General features: G+C 42.7%; 1 protein-coding gene across 11 annotated transcripts in view; it reads left to right on the forward strand.

The window, feature by feature from the left end:
* Nucleotides 1–19,795, forward strand: part of Esrrg (estrogen-related receptor gamma) — a 617,835-nt gene that overhangs the window by 424,720 nt on the left and 173,320 nt on the right. For all 11 annotated transcript variants that reach the window (XM_063272510.1, XM_017598866.3, XM_039090940.2 and 8 more), the window contains one exon: nt 15,962–16,377. In XM_063272510.1, the coding sequence (XP_063128580.1) occupies nt 15,975–16,377 (403 nt within the window). In that variant the 5' untranslated portion in view covers nt 15,962–15,974. The remainder of the gene's footprint in view (nt 1–15,961; nt 16,378–19,795) is intronic.

Raw genomic sequence — 19,795 nt, forward strand, 5'->3', positions numbered from 1 at the left:
GTTTATTTATTCTCTCATCAACTCAGGAATAGGGTGAAATTAAAAAGAAAACCAATACTGGACAGTTGTTCTACTTAAGCGACCCATAGACATGGGAAATAGTATGTCCGAGAAAAACAATAGGGTTTGGGGTATGAATGTTGCATGTGGTATGTGCATGTGTTTGTTCAAGTGTATGTGTGGGCACATGTGGACACATGTAGGCCAGAGGTTGACATGGGTGTCTTCCTTGATTACATATTAAAGCAGTGTCTCTCACTTCAACCCAGAGCTGCACAATTTGGCCAGTCTTGCTGGCATTTACGTGGATGCTGGGGATTTGAACTCTGACCATCATGCTTGCCTGGCAAAAATTTTACCCAAGTAGCCTCCACGCTTGCCCATGTTAAAGCCAAGATGCTTTCAGGGGCACAGAGGTGCTGCAACCGGAGACATCTCTGGCAGAATAAGGACAGAATTCTTTTAAAATTTGTCTATGTTACAATGTAAATAGTCTTTCAGACACCTTTGTAAAATTAGATATTCATTTAAAATGAATCATTTTAACCACTCAAGTTTTATGAACAGATACTCTTTAAAAATATATAGTTACTTCTCTTTATTCCCACTGCCCTCCCTCTTTCCCCCTCCTCTTCCTCCCTCTCTCCCTCCTTCCCCTCCCCATCATCCCTCCCTCCCCTTCCTTGCTCCCTTCTTTCTCTTTTATCATTTCTCTTCCCCCTTTTCTCCTTCCTTCTCTTCTCTCTCTCTTTTTTCTCTCCCTTTCTCTCCAGGTCTTTCGTCCTCTAAGCTAAGCGACCACTCTAGCCCTGAGCTCTAGTTTTACTTTTCAATTTTCAGATAAGATCTAAGTTGCCCAGGCTGGACTTGAACTCACTCTGTAGTATAGGCTACACTTGAGGACTGTAGCCCATCCTCCTGCTTCAGTGTCTTGAATAGATGTGATTACAGGCCTGTGACAGCAGACTGGATTCTTGGTTCTTATTCTACTTCCTGCTCCCCAAATCACAGGTTTGGGTTGATTCTGTCTTCCTGTTAGGTCTTCCTTCCTGTAAAATCTTAACAAATCAGTCTTTTGTTTGTTGTTTCTGTTTGTTGCTTGTTTGAGATACAATCTTATCATGTTGCCCAGACTTGCCTAAACTTACTCTGTAGGTGAGGCAGTCCTTGGACTCCTCTTCTTCTCTGCTTTCCTCTCCCAAGTTCCTGGACTACAAGCGTGCATCACTATGCTGGCCTTCTAAGACTGTTGTTTGAGACAAGGTCTTCCTATACAGGCTTGGCCACTCTGGAGCTCTCTATGCAGATCAGGTTGCCCTCGAACTCATAGATACTCCTCTAAGTCCCCTCTGAGCGCTGGAATTAAAGCCGAGTGCTACCACACCTGGCTCCCACGCCAGTTTTTAAAGCTCACCTGCTCCTACTCTCATTCCCACATCATGTTTTGACTAAAGGGCTTTCTCATGGCCCAGTTTGACTACACAGTTCCGTGTCTCTGCTTCTCTAGCTGGTTTGGCTTTGAAGATCAAGTATGCCCTTTGATCTCAGTTCCTTTCTCGTATTGATGACCAGAATCCTCTAAGAGTGCACTTATGTGTGTGCATATATGTATTTGTGCTAGTATGTGAACATATGTGAGTGTATATGTACGTGCACATAAGTATGCAACTGTGTCTCTGTGTATATGTATATATGTGAACATGTATGTATGTCATGTGTATACATAAATATGTAATTATGTCTGTGAGTAGGTATCTCTATACTATACACAGATGACTATGCATGTATGTGTGTGTATGTAAATGTTCGTATATTGATAAATGTAACACAATGTGTTCCTTAGTCATGGGACTCTCTTCCCTGCTGTGGACTCTTGTGACACACACTTGATTCTGGAGTTTTATGCTTCTCAGCGAATAGTCAAGAGCACAGTGGTGGTGATGCACAGGTGTGTGATGTGGTGTCTTCTCAACTCTAAAAGAATCTCCTAACTTTTTTTGAAGAGGGCGTATGATTTACGTGCCATCATTTTCCAGTTTATCAACATACACATCTGCACTTGGTGTTGTCTGCCCTGAGATATTTTTAGCACTTGCGTGTGTGCAGAGAAGCTAAAATTTATTCTTGTGGTAGAACTACTAAAATCTTTGTGATATCAAAATTACCATTTTCCTTACTTATAACAGCTGTCTTGTATAGCATCACTTTTACAACCATCCATCCTTTAAATTTATGATACCCAGTGATGGATTTTTAAGTGATAAATCTTCCCCATATATAGGCACAAGTGTGTGTGTGTGTGTGTGTGTGTGTGTGTGTGTGTGAGTGTGTGTGTGATTTTTGTGTGTAAGCATATTTTTTCTGGTTTTAAGTTAGTTTTTATTTTAGCATCCAAAAAAGTTTATCTTCATCACCTCTTGTGCTGAAAAATTAAGATTTTTATTGGCGTGATCTATGTAGCTCATTACATAATTGCAACCATAAAGTGAAAAACTCGCTCCTGAGAGCACGTCTTTTACATAACAGCTTAGAATTTTAAAGTATTGGGGTTTAAGCTCATACCAGATTGTGGCAGCCTCTGTTTAAAGCCTTCTCTACAGCAATGTACGGAGGATCAATCAATACAAATGTTCTTAGAAATCTCATCCTTGGAGGATCGTCGTTGACACTCAGGCTGATATGCCACGTGTCCCATGCCACGTGTTCTAAGACACAAGGCTACAGGAAAAACTCGTGTTTCTTCTGATGCTGATAGAATTAGGTAGTGAGCCCGTGGACTAGAAGCGTAATCAAAATCAGGCCGGTATTCAAAGCGCCCTTTCCCCCTTCATTTTGTAATGTGCGCCCATGGGTCTTTATGTGGTATTGCCTTTAGAGATAACAAATTTTCACAGACTTAGGAAGCAATAAAATGCATTTAACACTAAATCTTTACTGAGCATAGTTTAATCTTTCTCTGATGCAGAAAGCACTTTATAATTTTATAGCCAGGCAGCCTCATTACTGTGTGCTGGTTATTATCCTGGTGAAGGGTCGGAACCTTGGTGAATCACAAGCACTGGGGACAGAAGCTCGGCCAGAGAAAGGCCGGTGTGTGGCTGTGTAGTTTATTTTAAAATATACGTTTTTTTCCTACTTCCATGTCTCTGAGGTTTTGATTTCTGCCCTTCGGTATTCTTCCCAAACATATACATCACCCTCTTGAAATTTCCTTAACAAAAATACAATTTCAGGCTTTCTAGATGTGAAGACCATGACAAAGTGATTTTATAGCCAGTTCTGAAAGCGACTGAACTTGACAACAGTTGTGGTTTATGACAACCTCTGCTTTCATGTCCCCAGCCTGCTTTTATATCATCATTTTTTCCACCCCAAATATGAACAATTTCATATCTCTGGATTGGCAGAAAACAAATCCCTTTCTCAGGAATACATCTTAATGGAAAAACAGCGCTTCCTGTAACTCACTGAGCCTTAACACCGTGCTCTGTAATATTCAATTTCTCACTCACCAACAACTGGGAGCTCCACTCTGCTTTTTTGTTTTCTTTTTTAGTTCATGTTCATAAAGGTTGGGAAAGAATTAGTGTTATGGAAGTAAACCAGATTAAAGGGGAATGTGGATCAGATTTGGTAACAGATGGTGTTGTGGAAATTAAAGGTTCTTTGCGAACAGCCATGGGAGCCGCTCGCTTCTGTTCTGTGTGTCTCTTCTGCGCACTTGATAGACGGGTATAAATCACGGCAATCCTGTCTTGACAGCCAATTTCAAGAATTTGATCTGGTTAAAGACACGGCTTTCCTGCTCCGTGCGGAAACCTGCCTCGATTTTATTGTTACGAGGTACCTTTTCCTCTTTTAGAAATCGGGCTCACCTGTCTCCTCTTAATGAAATTCTGCTTAATTACAGTTGTAGCTCTTCAGTGTTAATTACTTTTTCTTTCAGTCCTGTATTTCCCAATGTCTCTGAGGGATTTATTTTCCTTCTCCACCACCCTTTTGATTCATATATGTTTTCATGGTTTTCCAAAAATGTTATTCATTTTTAGAATCATCAGAGTTATTCTTTGGGATTCTTTGCTTGAGAATCCCTATGACAAAAAGCATTAATGAAGAATTAACTTTGATTTCTTTTTTTTAATTGTCTTCGATTCACTTAATAACAGGTTTCCCTATGACTGTTTCGTGTTTTCATTTGGTTTAACCATCTCTTCACCTCTTCCTTTCTCCTCATCTCCTGACTAAAAAGTTTATTTTAAGGAGAAAGATGTCAGTGCAGCATAGTAAAGTTTCCCAATCAGAAAAAAATAAATAAAAAATTAAAAGAAAGTTTCCAGAAGCCATCCTTAAATGTAGCAATAAATACCTTAACAAAATAATAATAATTATTAAAAGTGAGTGATAAAGACGTCCTCCCCCATCAGGTAAAAGAAACCAACCAAGTCACAGACATGGCTGCAGTTCCCATAACCAGCCCTGCTTCTGAACTGACCTGTGCCGACCCAGGAAATCAGATTTAAAATGTGGTGTTCAGGCCTGGGACCGCTCTGTGGCCTGAAAGGGTAAACTGATCTGGTGCATCAGGTCTACACAGAGCACTGGGGTCTGCTGCACTCAAGAGACCAGTCCTAGGGTTGCCTCTTGTAAATAAATCCATGAGGCATTTGGGCTCTCTACCTATCCTGGAAGAGAAAACAGAAGAGAGGGACCCAAGCTATGGGCCAAAACAATCTGCAGAAATGAGGAGAGGATCCGCTGAGGGGGACGCCAGCAGCTGGTAGAGACAGAGCTTCCTACTGGCAGTCAAATCAAATGTAGTAACAACCGCAGGGCTCCCTGCTGCTAGCTGACAGCGTGGTGTCACACATTGGGACAAACAACCACTTAAACACTGATTGCACAGAATTGCCCTTCCCGCCAGCACCTCCCACCTTGGGAAGAAGGAGTGGAGAGTCACTTCTAGGAACACACCAAGAATCTGCCTTCCGCGTGCACCTCAGATGGTCACCCCTCGGGCCTGGGTCCACCAGGGAACTAGACTTCGCTGAATGCCAGCGGTTCTCAACCTATGGGATTGAACGACCCTTTCATGGGGGTCTCATATCAGTCTGCATATCAGATACTTACATTATGATTCATAACAACAGTAGCCAAATTACAGCTATGAAGTAGGAATGGAAATAACCATATGTTTGGGGGTCACCACCATGTGAGGAACCGTGTTAAAGGGTCACGGCATTAGGGGGATTGAAAGCTGAGGCTGAATGTGGTTTCCACAGCTTCACTGTGATGGGACAAGTGTTTGTGATGATTCTTTGTGAACACACACATACATGCACATACACACATGCACACATGGTCTTAATGTCTCAGTGTTAACTGAGTGCATGTGCTTTTATATCAGACCTTGCTCTCGGGGTCTACTTGGAGGCACTATTAGTGTGGTTTTATTGGACTCCAGAGCAGTTTTAAAAAAGATTTATTTATTTATTTACGCATTTATTTATTTATTTGATGTATGTGAGTACACTGCTCACTGCTGATGTCTTCAGACACCGGAATTGGTCATTGGATCTCATTACAGACGGTTGTGAGCCACCATGTGGCTGCTGCGAATTGAACTCAGGACCTCTGGAAGAGCAGCCGGTGCTCTTAACCGCTGAGCCATCTCTCCAGCCTCTCGAATGCATTTTGTTTTTGTTTTTGTTTTTTTAAAGAATTAGAAGAAATCTAGGGAAGCATATAGGTGACTCTTGTCACTATACAAGTGAGGGAACTAAGCATTCAAACGATAGGTACCATGGCCATAGGTGGCATAGCCAAGTCCTTAGGTAGATCCACTCTCTCCTACGGAGCTCAATACTGACAAATCTCGGCTCTAAATAGGCCGAGAGACTTCTGCTGTGGAGAATACTTTAACAAAAATTGGCTATTTTTGAGTGACAAATAAGATTTAGAAATTGTCCCTTGCATGCTAGTGTTTGGCCCTTTGGATGTGACAGACAGCACGGGAGTCCCTCTGATCTGAACCCTGCTCTTTGATGGCTTCTCTTGGCTTGCCTGATGCAGAGTAAATCCCTTTTTGCAAAGCCCACCAGGCTGCAGAACAAATCCATAGTCACTTCTCTGGCCTGGATTAAACAGAGGTGTAACTCGGCTGCTTTGTGGGGCCTGCAAGTAGGGCCTGTGTGCTTCAGCCTCATTGTCTCTTTGAAGTAGCCAGCTCGAAGACATGCTTACACTCACTCAGAGGCAGACTCCGAATAAAGAATCAGCCGTCCCCGTTTTCCCCCTCACCCCACTGGGCTTTAGCTGGACCGCACCTGACACCAACTTAGTCTGCAGTCCCACACAGTCCCAAGACCAGCTGCTCTTTTATCCAGATGTTGACTTGCAGACTAAGCTATCGCCTTAACAGTATAAATAGAGTCAAAGCATCGTCCAGCAGATGGGATATGCCATCTCTGGTTGTATTGCGACTCTTCCTGAATACAGGAGTTTTCATATGTGCTAAAGCATCCATCTTTCTAAATGGTTTCCTCTTCATGTTCAGATTGTCTTACTCCTACAATCACCCTGTTTCTGAGTAGATCTCCCACCCCCATCTAAGTATCTGTCCTGTCTTCCTGGAGGCAGCTGCTCAATGGGTACTCGTAACTGCTTTTGCAGACTATTTTATTAATGAGAAAAGTGTGCGACAACCACTTGCAGGCACTCCTGATAGAATTCTTATTTCCTGTTTCACTGTAGCCAAGAGAATAGGAAGGGACATTGAGTTAGCAGAGTGTCCGTTGACCTGGGTTTGATCTGTGGACTGTGTGCGCAGTCTCCGTTCAGCTGTCATTTGTAAAGATCAGCGTACAGGCTTCCTGTGAGCGGAATGTCTGTTTGTTTCTTCTCCAGTGAGACGAGAGAAGGTCTTCATTCAGCTGTCAGTTCCCAGTTGTCTAGACTTCTCTGCCAGGCACCCCTTGACTGCTAGAAGACAGAATTGTCTAAACATGAGCAAACTTTATTGATCCATATTTCTGTTTGAAAGACCGGAGATTTGTAGAAGCAGTCTGCTCTTTCTTTCCCGAAGACTTGCTACAGAGGGAGTCCGCTCATGGCGTAGTAAATCTCTAAGAGCGAGCAAACGCTACATTCAGCACATCATAAGCTTCGTTCTGATGATTTACCTTATGTGGCTTTCCCATCTGAGAACAGTCATCTTTAGTGATAGTACCCACCCGACGCCCAGGGCTGTTTCCCTCTACCCTGGGGCTGGTGACCCAGTTCATCCTGAGACATTTGCTTGACAGTAGGGCACGCTATTCCAAAGACCATCTGCTCCTTGGTCTTCTGGATTCCTGGAGACTAACGTGTAAAATAACAATTATTCCTTGAGGTAAAGGGATTGTTTCCCAGTGTATATCACACACTGAGTGTCTGATGCGATACTGTCAAGGGTCTTTAAGATGTACAGGTCTCGTGTCTATGGGCAGCTTCGAGGACATAGTTAATTAAGCTGCATTAAGAACAAATATACACACTTGTTAAAACACTTCATTGACCTCACTAGTATCGACTTCATGGAAGAATTTTGTTTAATCTAAATGGTGTTTCCCCCCTCCCACTCCTTCCAGTTCTTGAATGTGATTTTGCATAATAGTTACCAGCCACCATCAGTTTAGTAGGATGTCAGTTATAAAGTAATGTCATAAGAATTGATTCGGATTTGGCAGTGGGAGGGAATACTTCCGTCAAAGCCAAGGTAGATGATTAGCTGCAGTTTTGAGCAGAGTCTCGGCTCATATAAATTGTACATTTTATGGACTTAAAGCTTACTCTATGTTACCTGAGTGCCCGTTATGTTAAAGAAAATCCCAGACAGGTAATTATGCAAAACTTCATGTATGCAGTGTCCTAGCGTGACTGTGCACTTAACAGTTTTATTGATCTGCTGGCTTGCTGTATCTAAGCTCTAAACAGGAGACACTCAACCCCAGGTTGAAACAGGTCCAAGAAAGCAAGCTAAAGATAAATTAAACTACTAAGGACATGTGAGAGTCAGATCAAAGCCTTAAACACAGCAACCACACTTAACGTACCACACAGGTGACATCACAGCACCTTCCTGTTCCTCGTTCGTAATGCTCACCAACCAGGAAGCCGACTATATCCCTCCCTCAGCAGATTGGAAGCACGAGGGGCTCTCTGTGTCAAAAGCAGTCTGGGCCTCAGCAGATACTGGTGCAGGTCTGCAATCCCAAGGCTAAGAGAGCAGAAGTAGTAGGATCAGTAAGTAGTTCAAGGCCAGCCTCAACTACACAGGAAGTCCAAGATCAGCATGGGCTACCTGAGACCTTGTCCTGAAAATTAAAATTGAGGGACTGGAGAGATGGCACAACACTTAAGAGCACTTTTAGCACCCGCATGTCAGACCACAGCCACCCATTACTCCAGTGCCTCTTCTGGCCTCTGTGAACCCCAGCCATGTGACACATACATCCATGCAGACAAACCATGCATATTTAAAAGTTGATTCTGAAAAACAAGTGACTAAATAAATAGCCAGTCTGGGTGACAAGGCTGGCCACAGCGGTGTTCCGCCACAAGGCACAGAAAATGGATGGTGTTTCTACGGCGATTGCTCCGCACTTACAGCGAGCCCATCTCCTGTGAGGTTGTGCGGTCTTCCCACTCTCTCTCTCTTGCCATCTTTCTAGCCCTTCAGGGCTGAAAAGGAACTCCCTCAACTTCCTTTGTTCTAGCTGTTGCACACAAGAATAGCACCCCACAGTCTATTGGATGGGACTTTAGATGTGGGAAGATAACCTGAGACTCAGGGATCCCCAGGGCTTCGACCAGGAGATCTGAAAACCTCAGTGTCTGGAGAGGGACCGAGACTGTGGAATTTCAGGTTATGTTGTTCTGTTTGAAGGTTGGAGTTCATGGGGAAAGCACCATTCAGACAGGAGGTGAAAACCCCATTTCATGTCTTCTAGATTTCTCTTCCCCCATTTTGGGTATGTTGGGGAGCTCCCTGCAGAGCTGAGAGAGCTTTCCCATCTCAAGGGGCCCCAGCTTATTTTCCCCCTTGGGGAACTGTGTCCTTATCCAGGTCCCTTTCTGGGGATGGGTTGAGTTAGAGTCTCCTGGACTAGATGCACACTTTACTCACCCAAGGAAGCTGCATCACTGACTGACTGATCCACAGAAATCCACGCTGGTAAACTGGCTGCCCCTTTCACAATTAGACACAGGTGCATGTGTGTTTTTGTCTTTCCCAGCACCTGGGTTAGGATTTATGACCCCAGCTACAAACAGTGACCCCTCTCTCGGGTTAACCAGGCAGACCTGAAGATCTTTCCTATTAACAGGAAAAGCCCTCTCTCATCCTCCTTACTAAGCCAGTGTACCTTAATGCAATGATGGTATGTTCGACACAGCAGTTGTCAAAGCACCGTATTACCGTGAAGCCATAATGACACCCTGTCTCTCCAAAGTAGTCATGTTTTCTCAAATCACACGTTGCACCGCTGATTTCTGACATGACACTTCATTCGGCTGCTTCCCTTTCTTCAGAATTTCCATTCACTCAACAATAGCAGCCGGAGCCCCGTTTTCCTCACTAAGTGATTCACGTTGAGCCACTTTACAAAGCGCAATTAGTGGGGGCTGGGGGCACGTTGTAGTGTATTGCTTGAAGTTGTAACTCAGGCTGCCAGCAGAGCCAGGCTCCGGCCACTGCCAGCCTGTCACCGGAAGGGATGAGGCTTTAGACCAGGGGCTTCTTCTAAAAGCATTAATAATAATATGACTGTAAGCTACAGAGAGCTTGGTTCTCCTCTTAAACAAAAGTACTCAAATATTTCCCTTGATGAGTTCAGAAGGTAGAAAACTGACCAGACCTCTTGTTAACTTGTACTTTGAAGTTACCAGGACATCTATGTCACCCTCCTTTCTGATAGTGATTCCTTCCCATGATCCATTTGTAAGTGTGCCCTATTGCAGGTGTCTGTGCCATTACACACATGTGCACACATGCACATGCATGCACACGCTAACACAAGCATACTCACACACATACACACACTAACACATGCACACACGCATACACACATATACTAACTCAAGCATCCACTAGACACACACACACACGCCATTACACGCACACGCACACATGCACACATGTACCTGCACATGCATACATGTAATAAAATAAAAATTCATGGTCGAGGGCTGGAGAGAGGGCTCAGCAGTTAAGCACACTCTTGCAGAGGACCTGGATTCAGTTCTCAGCACTCACATGTTCTTTCAACTGTCTGTAACTCCAGTTCCATGGGATCCAACACATACTACTGGTCTCTGTGGGCACTGAGCGTGCACCTCAAACACATGATGCATGTGTGTAAAACACTCAGACCTGTAAAACTTAACAGATCTTTAGAAAATAACTCAAAATTTGAGGAATTGGATAAAACTAGTTAATACTACTGAAAAAAATGTATATCAGCATTTAACAAACAAAACTGTTCTCCAAGCATGGATCCTTTCTTGAAATGTAGGCTGCCCTGCACGGGGACAGGGATGTGAGGAAACTCAAACTTTTGCTAACCATTCAAGCTTATCCATTACCTGGACCTGGGTAAAATTGCTAGAAACAATTATCTTTATAATTATAATATAGATCGAATACTAACTGGCAGATTGTCCCCTTGTTTCCCCTACAGCAGCAAGTTTAATTGGTTCTTTTCTTTTTCCCACTGTCTCTCTCTCTCTCTGGGCACAAATGTGCACCATAGTTAATGGAACAATGTGTTTACTAATCAGTCTGGTTTTCCTAGTGTTTAATACCTAACCCCAAAATAATTTATAAAATCATTTATATAATCTAATTATTGTACAAATAATTACAAATATAATAGGCTCTATATAAATATAGGTTATATAAGATGTGTAATAATTACCTGCAGACCCTTACCTGGACAAGGCTGAGAAGTTTTCCTATGTCAAAGAGTGATAATCAGGGCACTGTGGAGCATGTGTTAGTCGACTTTGCAAGTGTTTTTTTAAAGTTCTTATATTTCAGGAACATTCCTCAAATTTTGTTCCTTATATAAAAATGTCATTTTTATTTAAAAAAAATCAGTTCTTGGGATCAAACCCAGGACACTAGGCTAGCCCTCCACCCCTGAGCTATTATCCCAAGGCCCCTCAGTGTTATTCTTGGTCTTTCCCCTCTAGTCCATTTCCAGGGTTTCTAGAAGCTGTTCCTCCCTCTTCCTTGTCCCATCTTTTCACCTAAAATAATAAAATAAATGTAAACTGTATTGAGGCTTTAAAATAAATATTTCCTACACACTTTGACACATGTTATTTCTATTCATAATTCTTAACTAAATTTAGACCTTTTTTTTTTTATTATTAATCCAATGTGACCTGGAATTTCTGCATTGACAGCACAATGTGAGACGCTGGGCTTATTCACTTTGGCTACAGATAAAGCCATCATCTTGAAAACGGCTCTTTCTGACAAAAAGGTGTTCCTTTGAAATAAAGTCTTATTCAGTACGCTCCTCTTAGAGTTAATGTGAATTTTAGTGCCTCTAATTTTAGATTGAAGTGAAGTCTAGAATAAAACCCACCAGCTGACAATTGAATTTATAGATAGTTGTGAATATTTCAGGCTTGAATAATAGAGCTGTAGAATTTCAGAGACCGAGAGCTGGGAATTAAGACTGGCTGCGATTTTAGGTTATAACGTAATGGCATCTAGGAAATGTTCGGTGCAATGAGCTCACAGTGGTTAGGAGACAACTGTGTGCTTTAGGGGATTCTGTTTGGGCTTCATGCAACAAGCTGGAGCAGCGGCCAGTGCGGGGACGTTCTGCCCCCTCTCTGTTTACCAGGGACCAGTAGAGGAGTCATCTGAGAAGCCAAAGTTGACGGACAGTCTCTGCGTCCACCCTCTCCACTGCTGCTGGCTTAGCTATCTTTATTTATGCTTTCTGTTGTACTCGGGTTGAACTCATGGCCTCATGCAAATACACTGTTCCTGAGCTAACACCCTCAACCTTGTGTGTGTGTGTGTGTGTGTTTTGTATATTTGTCTGTGAGAGAGCATTTGTGTGTGTGTGTGTGTGTATGCATGTGTGTACAGATGCCCATATATGTGATCCTGTGTGTTGATGTCAGAAGACAGCCTTACTTGTTCATTCTTAGGTGTCATCCACTCTATTACTTTCTCCCTTTTCCCTTCACTTCCTTGTCCTCCTGTTCTGTCTGTCTGTCTGTCTGTCTAATCTATCTGCATCTGTCTATACTCTGTCTATCTACCTGTCTTTCTTTCTGTAGGTTTGTTATGTATCTATATAATGTATCTATGTATCTATCTATCTTATCTATCTATATGGTATCTGTCTATCTATCCTCTACCTATTTATCTATATGTATATATGTAACTATCAACACACACACACACACACATATATATATATATATATATATATATATATATATATATATATATGGCATCTGTCTGTCTGCCTATCTATCTGGCATCTATCCATCTGTTTGTCTGTCTATCATCTATCACAGTATGTATGTATGTATGTATGTATATATCTATCTATCATCTATCCATTTTCTATTTATCATTTATCACATGTATGTATGCATGAATGTATTTGTCTGTCATCTATAACATGTATGTATGTATTTATGCATATGTCTGTCTGTCTGTCTATCGTTTTGATACAGAGTCTCTCACTAGCATGGAATCGGGCCGGTGGACTAGGCTTCTAGCTGTCCAGGCCGAAGCATCCCCTGTTTTTGTCTCCCCAGTCCTGAGATTACAAGTGCATGCCCAGGACTTATTTTTTAATGTGGATTCTGGGATTGAATTCAGACAGCATTGTCTTTCTAGGCCTTGTATTTTCTGTTCTGAGATTGCATCGTAGTTTACATATACTGGCCTTAAATTCACAGTTTGTAGGCAAGACAAGCCTTAAGCTTGTGGTCCCCTCTTCTCAATCTTGCTAGCACATAGGGTGACAAGCATGTGTCCTCAGGCCCAGGTACGTATGGTTTAAAGACTTTTAAACTAAAAATAATTACGTGGATATGGTAGGAGGTTGTATGCACATGAGGCTAGAAGACCTGGAGGATCCCTTGGAGGCAGAGAGGCACGCAGTCATGAGTTGAGGGTTGTGGGAACCAAACTCATGTACTTCTGCAAGAGCAGTACATGCCCCTAACAACGGAGCCATCTCTCTAGCCCTCAGTCTTGTTATAGACCATAAGCAAGCAGTATTCACAGCTCTGTTGGCTTCCATACAGTTTTGCTCCAAGGCTTGGAGTGAGACTTGAGTTCAGACGCCACTTTTCCAGTTCCTGGTTATGTAATCTTCATTATACTTCAAAACAGCTGATGAGTGACATGAGTGACAACCTTCTTCATACTTCCAGTAGACAGACGTCATTAATTAAGGGTACAGTTTATGTTGGAAAAGAACCGCACATAACCTACAGCACACACCCAGTTTATTCACTCTCACTGGTGGCTAGAGTGACCAGACCCCATTTAGAAGATCCTGTCTCCATTCCGGGGGACCTCCTTGGCAGCAACACCCCTCAACTCCCTGTTAGCATCCAGGTTACTATAAAGTATGGACCGAGACTTTCAAAAAGACAGCTCGCTAAACTGTCCTCATTTTTCATGGATAGGTCTGAACAATGTGTCATTGACATGTACACAATGGTGACTTAGCAAATTGCTACCCTGTTGGTTTCTGGCCTGGTTCCTTAATCTCATCATCTACAAAGTTTAGAAGCCCAGGGGGAGAAAAAGTCCACAGGGAACAAGTATTGAGATGACTGATTACTAAGTTTATAGAGAAAGGGAGAGGGATGCCTGAAGAAAGGTGGTAAGTTTTGTGACCAGGAAGTTCAATCAGTGTCCCACTGGGGTACTGGACAGGGGCACCAGAAAAAAGGAAAATACTAGGTTGGGAGTCAGGCAGGCAGTGGAAGAGTTAATTGTTAAAGCTTGAGAAAAGAAGGAGAGGGAGACCATCTATGGTTTAGTAACCAATAACTTCTAACCAGTAGCCCAAGATCATAGTGTATGGAAAGGCAGTCCAGTAATAAGTGAACTGCCAATGTAATAGTTTTAAATTAAAAGGAAGTCGGGTTGCAGGGCTGCTGTAAGTCAAGCCGACCTGCTTTCTTTCCAACACTGACTTGAGGAGAACGCCTAGCCCACAGTGCAGGCATGGGGACGAGGAGAAAGGTCTATTAATTACAGTGCTCATTAGCAATGTCAGGGACAAGCAGACGCAGGGGGAGAGGATGCCGCAGCCAGGACTGGCAAGGGGGATCACTTTTTTCCTTTCCCTAGCTTTTGGGGAAGGGACAGTACCAGTGGATAGGTGAAGGCAAGGAGGTCTTTGGGTGGCTTTCTCCCTCTTTCCACACATGGCCATTGGCTTGAGTTCAGGAAGAAGAGAAGTGCTGGACAGGGAAAGATACTTGAGGTAGAGGTAAAGTCCTACCTGCCCTTGCGCTTTGTTTTTGAAAGTGTCCACTTGGAAGAGCCACGCAGAGATTTCTGATAGGAAATCCCATAGTACCATCAATGGGGGAGGGAGACGCGGAGGAGAGCATGAAATTTGTTCGGTGATAAGGCATCATTTGATTTATAGTGAAAGTGATAATTGCATTCATTCGCTTATACTGTGACTACTCCCCCAAATTCCAGAGAATGACCATCATGCACAGTGGGCTCCCGATAAATCAACTTTCCACTGGGAAGCAATTATCTGAGTCCCCTTCTCAACTGTCACCTTTTCATAGTAGCATCTAGGGTTCTTAGAGGCTTGGCTAAGAGGAGCTTTACACCGTAGTGAGGCAGAAAGCCAAGAGGACCAATTATGTCTTTACGTCTAATTACCTGTATAGAAGTCTACCCACTTATGGGGCCAATGGAGAGAGAGGGGGGATGATGTGGTTCTTCTAGGTTAGAGAAATAGTTTGTCAGATTAGGTACCTCGTCTCAGAGCCTTGCATAAGGTTATGGGGTTTTTATGCTCTTAAGGGGGAGTCAAGGAGAGGCCCATCATAAATCTAATTTTTCTAAAATGAGGAGAGTCTTTCCGATGCTACAGCTCAGAATGTCTCCGATTTCCTGACTCACAGGTACCGTGCAGTCTAGGTGGAATTACTGAGTCATCTTTCAACACCTCTCTCCCTCTCCCTCTCCATCTCCCTTTCCTTCCACTCTCCCTCTCCCTGTCTCTGTCTCTCTGTCTCTGTCTTTCTCTCTCTCTTGCATGCACGTGGGCGAGTGTACACACACACACACACACACACACACACACACACACAGATGCACACACACACAGATTATACATTAATCCATTATATCAATCTCCCACTATGCTTTGTGAGCTGGTTCTCACAGGACATCCTTATGGAGCCTGACAATACCTGCTCTGGCTGGAAAAGAAACATTGGATCCTTTTTATTGTAAAATGAACACAGCGTCATGATGTGGAGTGGAATATAGAGTGGAGATAAATGCAATTTGAGGGAAGACAAGGACTTTGCAAATCACCACTGCTTTGTTGATAAATTCAGGATCCGGAAAGCCAGGGTAGCACTGACAGTGGTTCAAGAGAAAGATAAAATAAAAGCAACTGGACCCTTTAGAGCCTTTGTTTATGGCCTGTCTGGGAGCTTTGATGTAACCCTGCCATGCCCTTATGCTGATTACCTTCTTGTAGAACAAGAGATATTGACTGGAGAGTGAATGATGGGTAGTCCCAGCCCTTAGGAAGCTCTCTTAAACAGCAATGCCTTTAACATACCAATATTCTGCTCTCCTTCCTCTCTGCCATGTCTTTGCGTCTACATTGTTGGGACTCAGTTTGACAGTCTCTCTCTCTTCTCTCTCTCTCTGTTTCCCCCTCACTTTCAGGCTTCTCTGCAGAATGTCAAACAAAGATCGACACATTGATTCCAGCTGTTCGTCCTTCATCAAGACGGAACCCTCCAGCCCAGCCTCCCTGACGGACAGCGTCAACCACCACAGCCCTGGTGGATCTTCCGACGCCAGTGGGAGTTACAGTTCAACCATGAATGGCCATCAGAACGGACTGGACTCGCCACCTCTCTACCCCTCTGCTCCTATCCTGGGAGGCAGCGGTCCTGTCCGGAAACTGTATGATGACTGCTCCAGCACCATCGTAGAGGATCCCCAGACCAAGTGTGAATATATGCTCAACTCCATGCCCAAGAGACTGTGCTTAGTGTGTGGCGACATCGCCTCTGGGTATCACTATGGGGTTGCCTCATGTGAAGCCTGCAAGGCTTTCTTCAAGAGGACAATTCAAGGTGAGTGCCACCTCACTCTACTCTATTTCTTTTCTCTGGGACTCATTCTCCTATTTCATATCATGCATACTAATAATTCTATTTTGTGTAGAAAACATAAATATATGGAGGATGCATATAATAATCCCTCCCCAGCTGCTCACCCTGTGCCTTCCTGTTCCACTACAGAGCTCTTTGTAGTCAATGATGATGAGGACATTTCAGAGAGCATAGTAGGTCTGAAGAACAGCTGAGCAGCGTGTAGTAGGTTCACCGTCCATACATTTCTCACAGATGTTAGGAAGTGATAAAATTTAAACTAATGTTTCTCTAACCTGCTCATGTTTTAAAGCCCCTTGGCAATCTCACCAACACGTGGATTACTGTTTCCTTTCTCCAGAATTTCTGGTTCATTAGACCTGTGGTGGTCCCTGAGAACTTACATCCTGCAAAAACAGCCAAGGATGTTGATCCTGGCAGTCCAGGGGTGGCCATTTAAGAAACACCACTCTCGATATATTTATCATGAACTCAACATCTTTTCCTTGTATCTGGGTATATGTTTCCAATGTTTCTGAATGAACTTCTGCAAAAATTGTACCAAGGAAATTGCATTTAAGTACAAAACATACCCCAAACAAATACCAGGGATGCATAGCCACACCTTAACAAATTTGTAGATTTAGAAATAACGTGATTACTTCCTGTGCAAAATGTTGAATGATTGAAATTTTATCTTCTCCTATAAACCAGTCATATACAAATATAGAACCCAGCTTAAACCAGTCATATACAACTATAGAACCCAGCTTAAACCAGTCATATACAACTATAGAACCCAGCTTAAACCAGTCATATACAACTATAGAACCCAGCTTAAACCAGTCATATACAACTATAGAACCCAGCTTAAACCAGTCATATACAACTATAGAACCCAGCTTAAACCAGTCATATACAACTATAGAACCCAGCTTAAACCAGTCATATACAACTATAGAACCCAGCTTAAACCAATCATATACAACTATAGAACCCAGCTTAAACCAGTCATATACAAATATAGAACCCAGCTTAAACCAGTCATATACAAATATAGAACCCATATCTATTTGGGCAGAAGCACACTAGTTATTCTGCTCATGCTGCATACACACACACACACACACACACACACACACACACACACACACATACACACACGCACGCACGCGCACACACACATAAAGATAAATTTATATGTCTATATATTTTATCTATCTATATCTATCTCTACCTCTATCTATCTATCTATCTATCTATCTATCTATCTATCTATCTATCTATCTATCTATCTATCTATCTATCGAGACCAGACAGACAGATATAGGCAGGGAGACAGACACATAGATGATAGACATGTCTATGTTGGAATTGAACTCAAGGTCTTTTGTATGTGCTCTGCCATTGGGCAACACCTATAGCCCCTAATTTACATATGTTCAATAGCCAGTCTTATACACAGAATCTAACTTCTTATATATCCATACTTCTCAAGCTTTTCTGATTATTGGGAATTTCCAGGAAACAATATTTTTAAATATTTCTTCCAGGGCTTGAGCCCCTAGTATCTGTAGAATTGGTATTGGGTATGGCCAGGAAAGGAGGAATTTTTGGTAGCTTCCTAGGTCATCTTTAATGTAGAGTTAAGGTGACAAATCAGTGCCCTAGGCTGTGTTAATATACCAGTGGTCCTCAGAGTGCGATGACTGTGTCAGAACTGTCAGCATCACCAAGAAATGTTTTAGCTATGCAAACCTCCTTGTAAGATAACCCAATGAGAGTCTCTGGTGCAAGCCTGGAACTCTAGGGTTCACAAAGACACCTAGGTGTGGAGGTTGGGGAATGTTACCCTGAATCATATTGATGTTGATTTACCAATGGCATCCTACCATACATCTGATGCTTTTTGTGGAATAGAAGTAAAGTCAAATTATTCAGACCCTTGTTGGTCATAATACTTTGGTTTCTAAGGTATATAAGAGGTATAGCTTGCTCAGCACTAATACTTCTGACATATTTTAATAAACAGTGACTTTAGAGTATCTTACTTGCATGTGGAGTAACTTCCCTACCCTTGCTTTCTGTTGTGTTCGGCCCTGAGTGCTGCAGATGGAAGATAGCTTCATACGTGCTCAGTCCATGCTAAAAGCATGCTACCCTGTTGGACCATAACCCCTTTCATCTGTATTCTTTCTTACAGTGTCTTCATCATGGCTGAGAGCACAGGGTTTACAGACAGCACACAAATATGGTGGCCGAGTGTGAGGCTCATTTCTAGTTCGTGCTTCCCATGGCTGAAAGTCATTGGGCAGTTTTTACAGAGCATGTGCCATTCAAGAGGGAGACACTTTCAGAACTTTGAGAAAGCATGCACTGTGCAAGGCACCATAGCTGTTATAGTATGAAGCAGATATTTCATAGACTCTTGTGGCTTGAAGAGAAATCAATCCAAGTTTGTGTAGTGGATTTACAAACTCATTAACCACCGAAGGCTGCATCTTCCCATTTTCTCAGTCAAAAGACCTGCTTTATTTTTTTTCTTATCAAAATCCTCCAGCCCTTGGGTTATCTTTTAAACACCCATACCTAGTACCATACTGGGGACAATGCTTAAGGAAAGATGAAATACAAAGTCCCAGTAAAGGTTGAAGATGTGGCTCAGTGACCCAGCATGGACTTAGCATGGACAAGTCCCTAGATTCAATTTCTTTTACCACTGCCAGGGACAACAGTAAAGGTATTCCTTAGGGTATTTGCACCAAATACATTTTCATCCCATTGACTGACAATTGCAAAAACAAAGGAAAAAAACCACCTTAAATCTTTGATTTGTTTTAGCAGTCATTGGCCAACATCGCTATACTCTCAGGATTGCAGAGTATATAAAATCCAAATTGCTAGTAATTTCTGCTAAATTTGGATAGCTTTTGACTTGCCATGAGGATAAATGTTTTGGGATGCATGAACAAGTACAGGTTAGGCTGATACAAGTTGTAGGCTCTCGAGGTATAAAGCAGGACCATTTACCAACAAATATTTCCAGAGCCTTCATGATCTGGTCAGTGTGCTGGCCAGAATTTCATCTTCTCAACGTTTTCTGGAAATCCTATTGGGTCTAAGTGAATTCTTCCTATACAAGTCCTTTGGCTTATTAGGGCACCGACTTCTTGGCGTAGTGATGAGGATTAGGCTGCTCTTCAGTCCTCTTTGTTGAGACAGAATATGTGAGAGGAGAAGAATACCCATAGTTGTCTATGGATTATTATTTCCACATAAACAGAATAGTTACTGACTGAACAGCCCCTGGCCCAAAGCCACCAGTGTTGTGGGTGTGATTACCCTTTAGGATGTCAGCCGGTACTCAGAGCTCAGAGGAGCATGGCTCAGGATGATGCTT

The sequence above is a fragment of the Rattus norvegicus genome, chromosome 13, assembly GCF_036323735.1.
Source record: "Rattus norvegicus strain BN/NHsdMcwi chromosome 13, GRCr8, whole genome shotgun sequence".
NCBI lineage: Eukaryota > Metazoa > Chordata > Mammalia > Rodentia > Muridae > Rattus > Rattus norvegicus.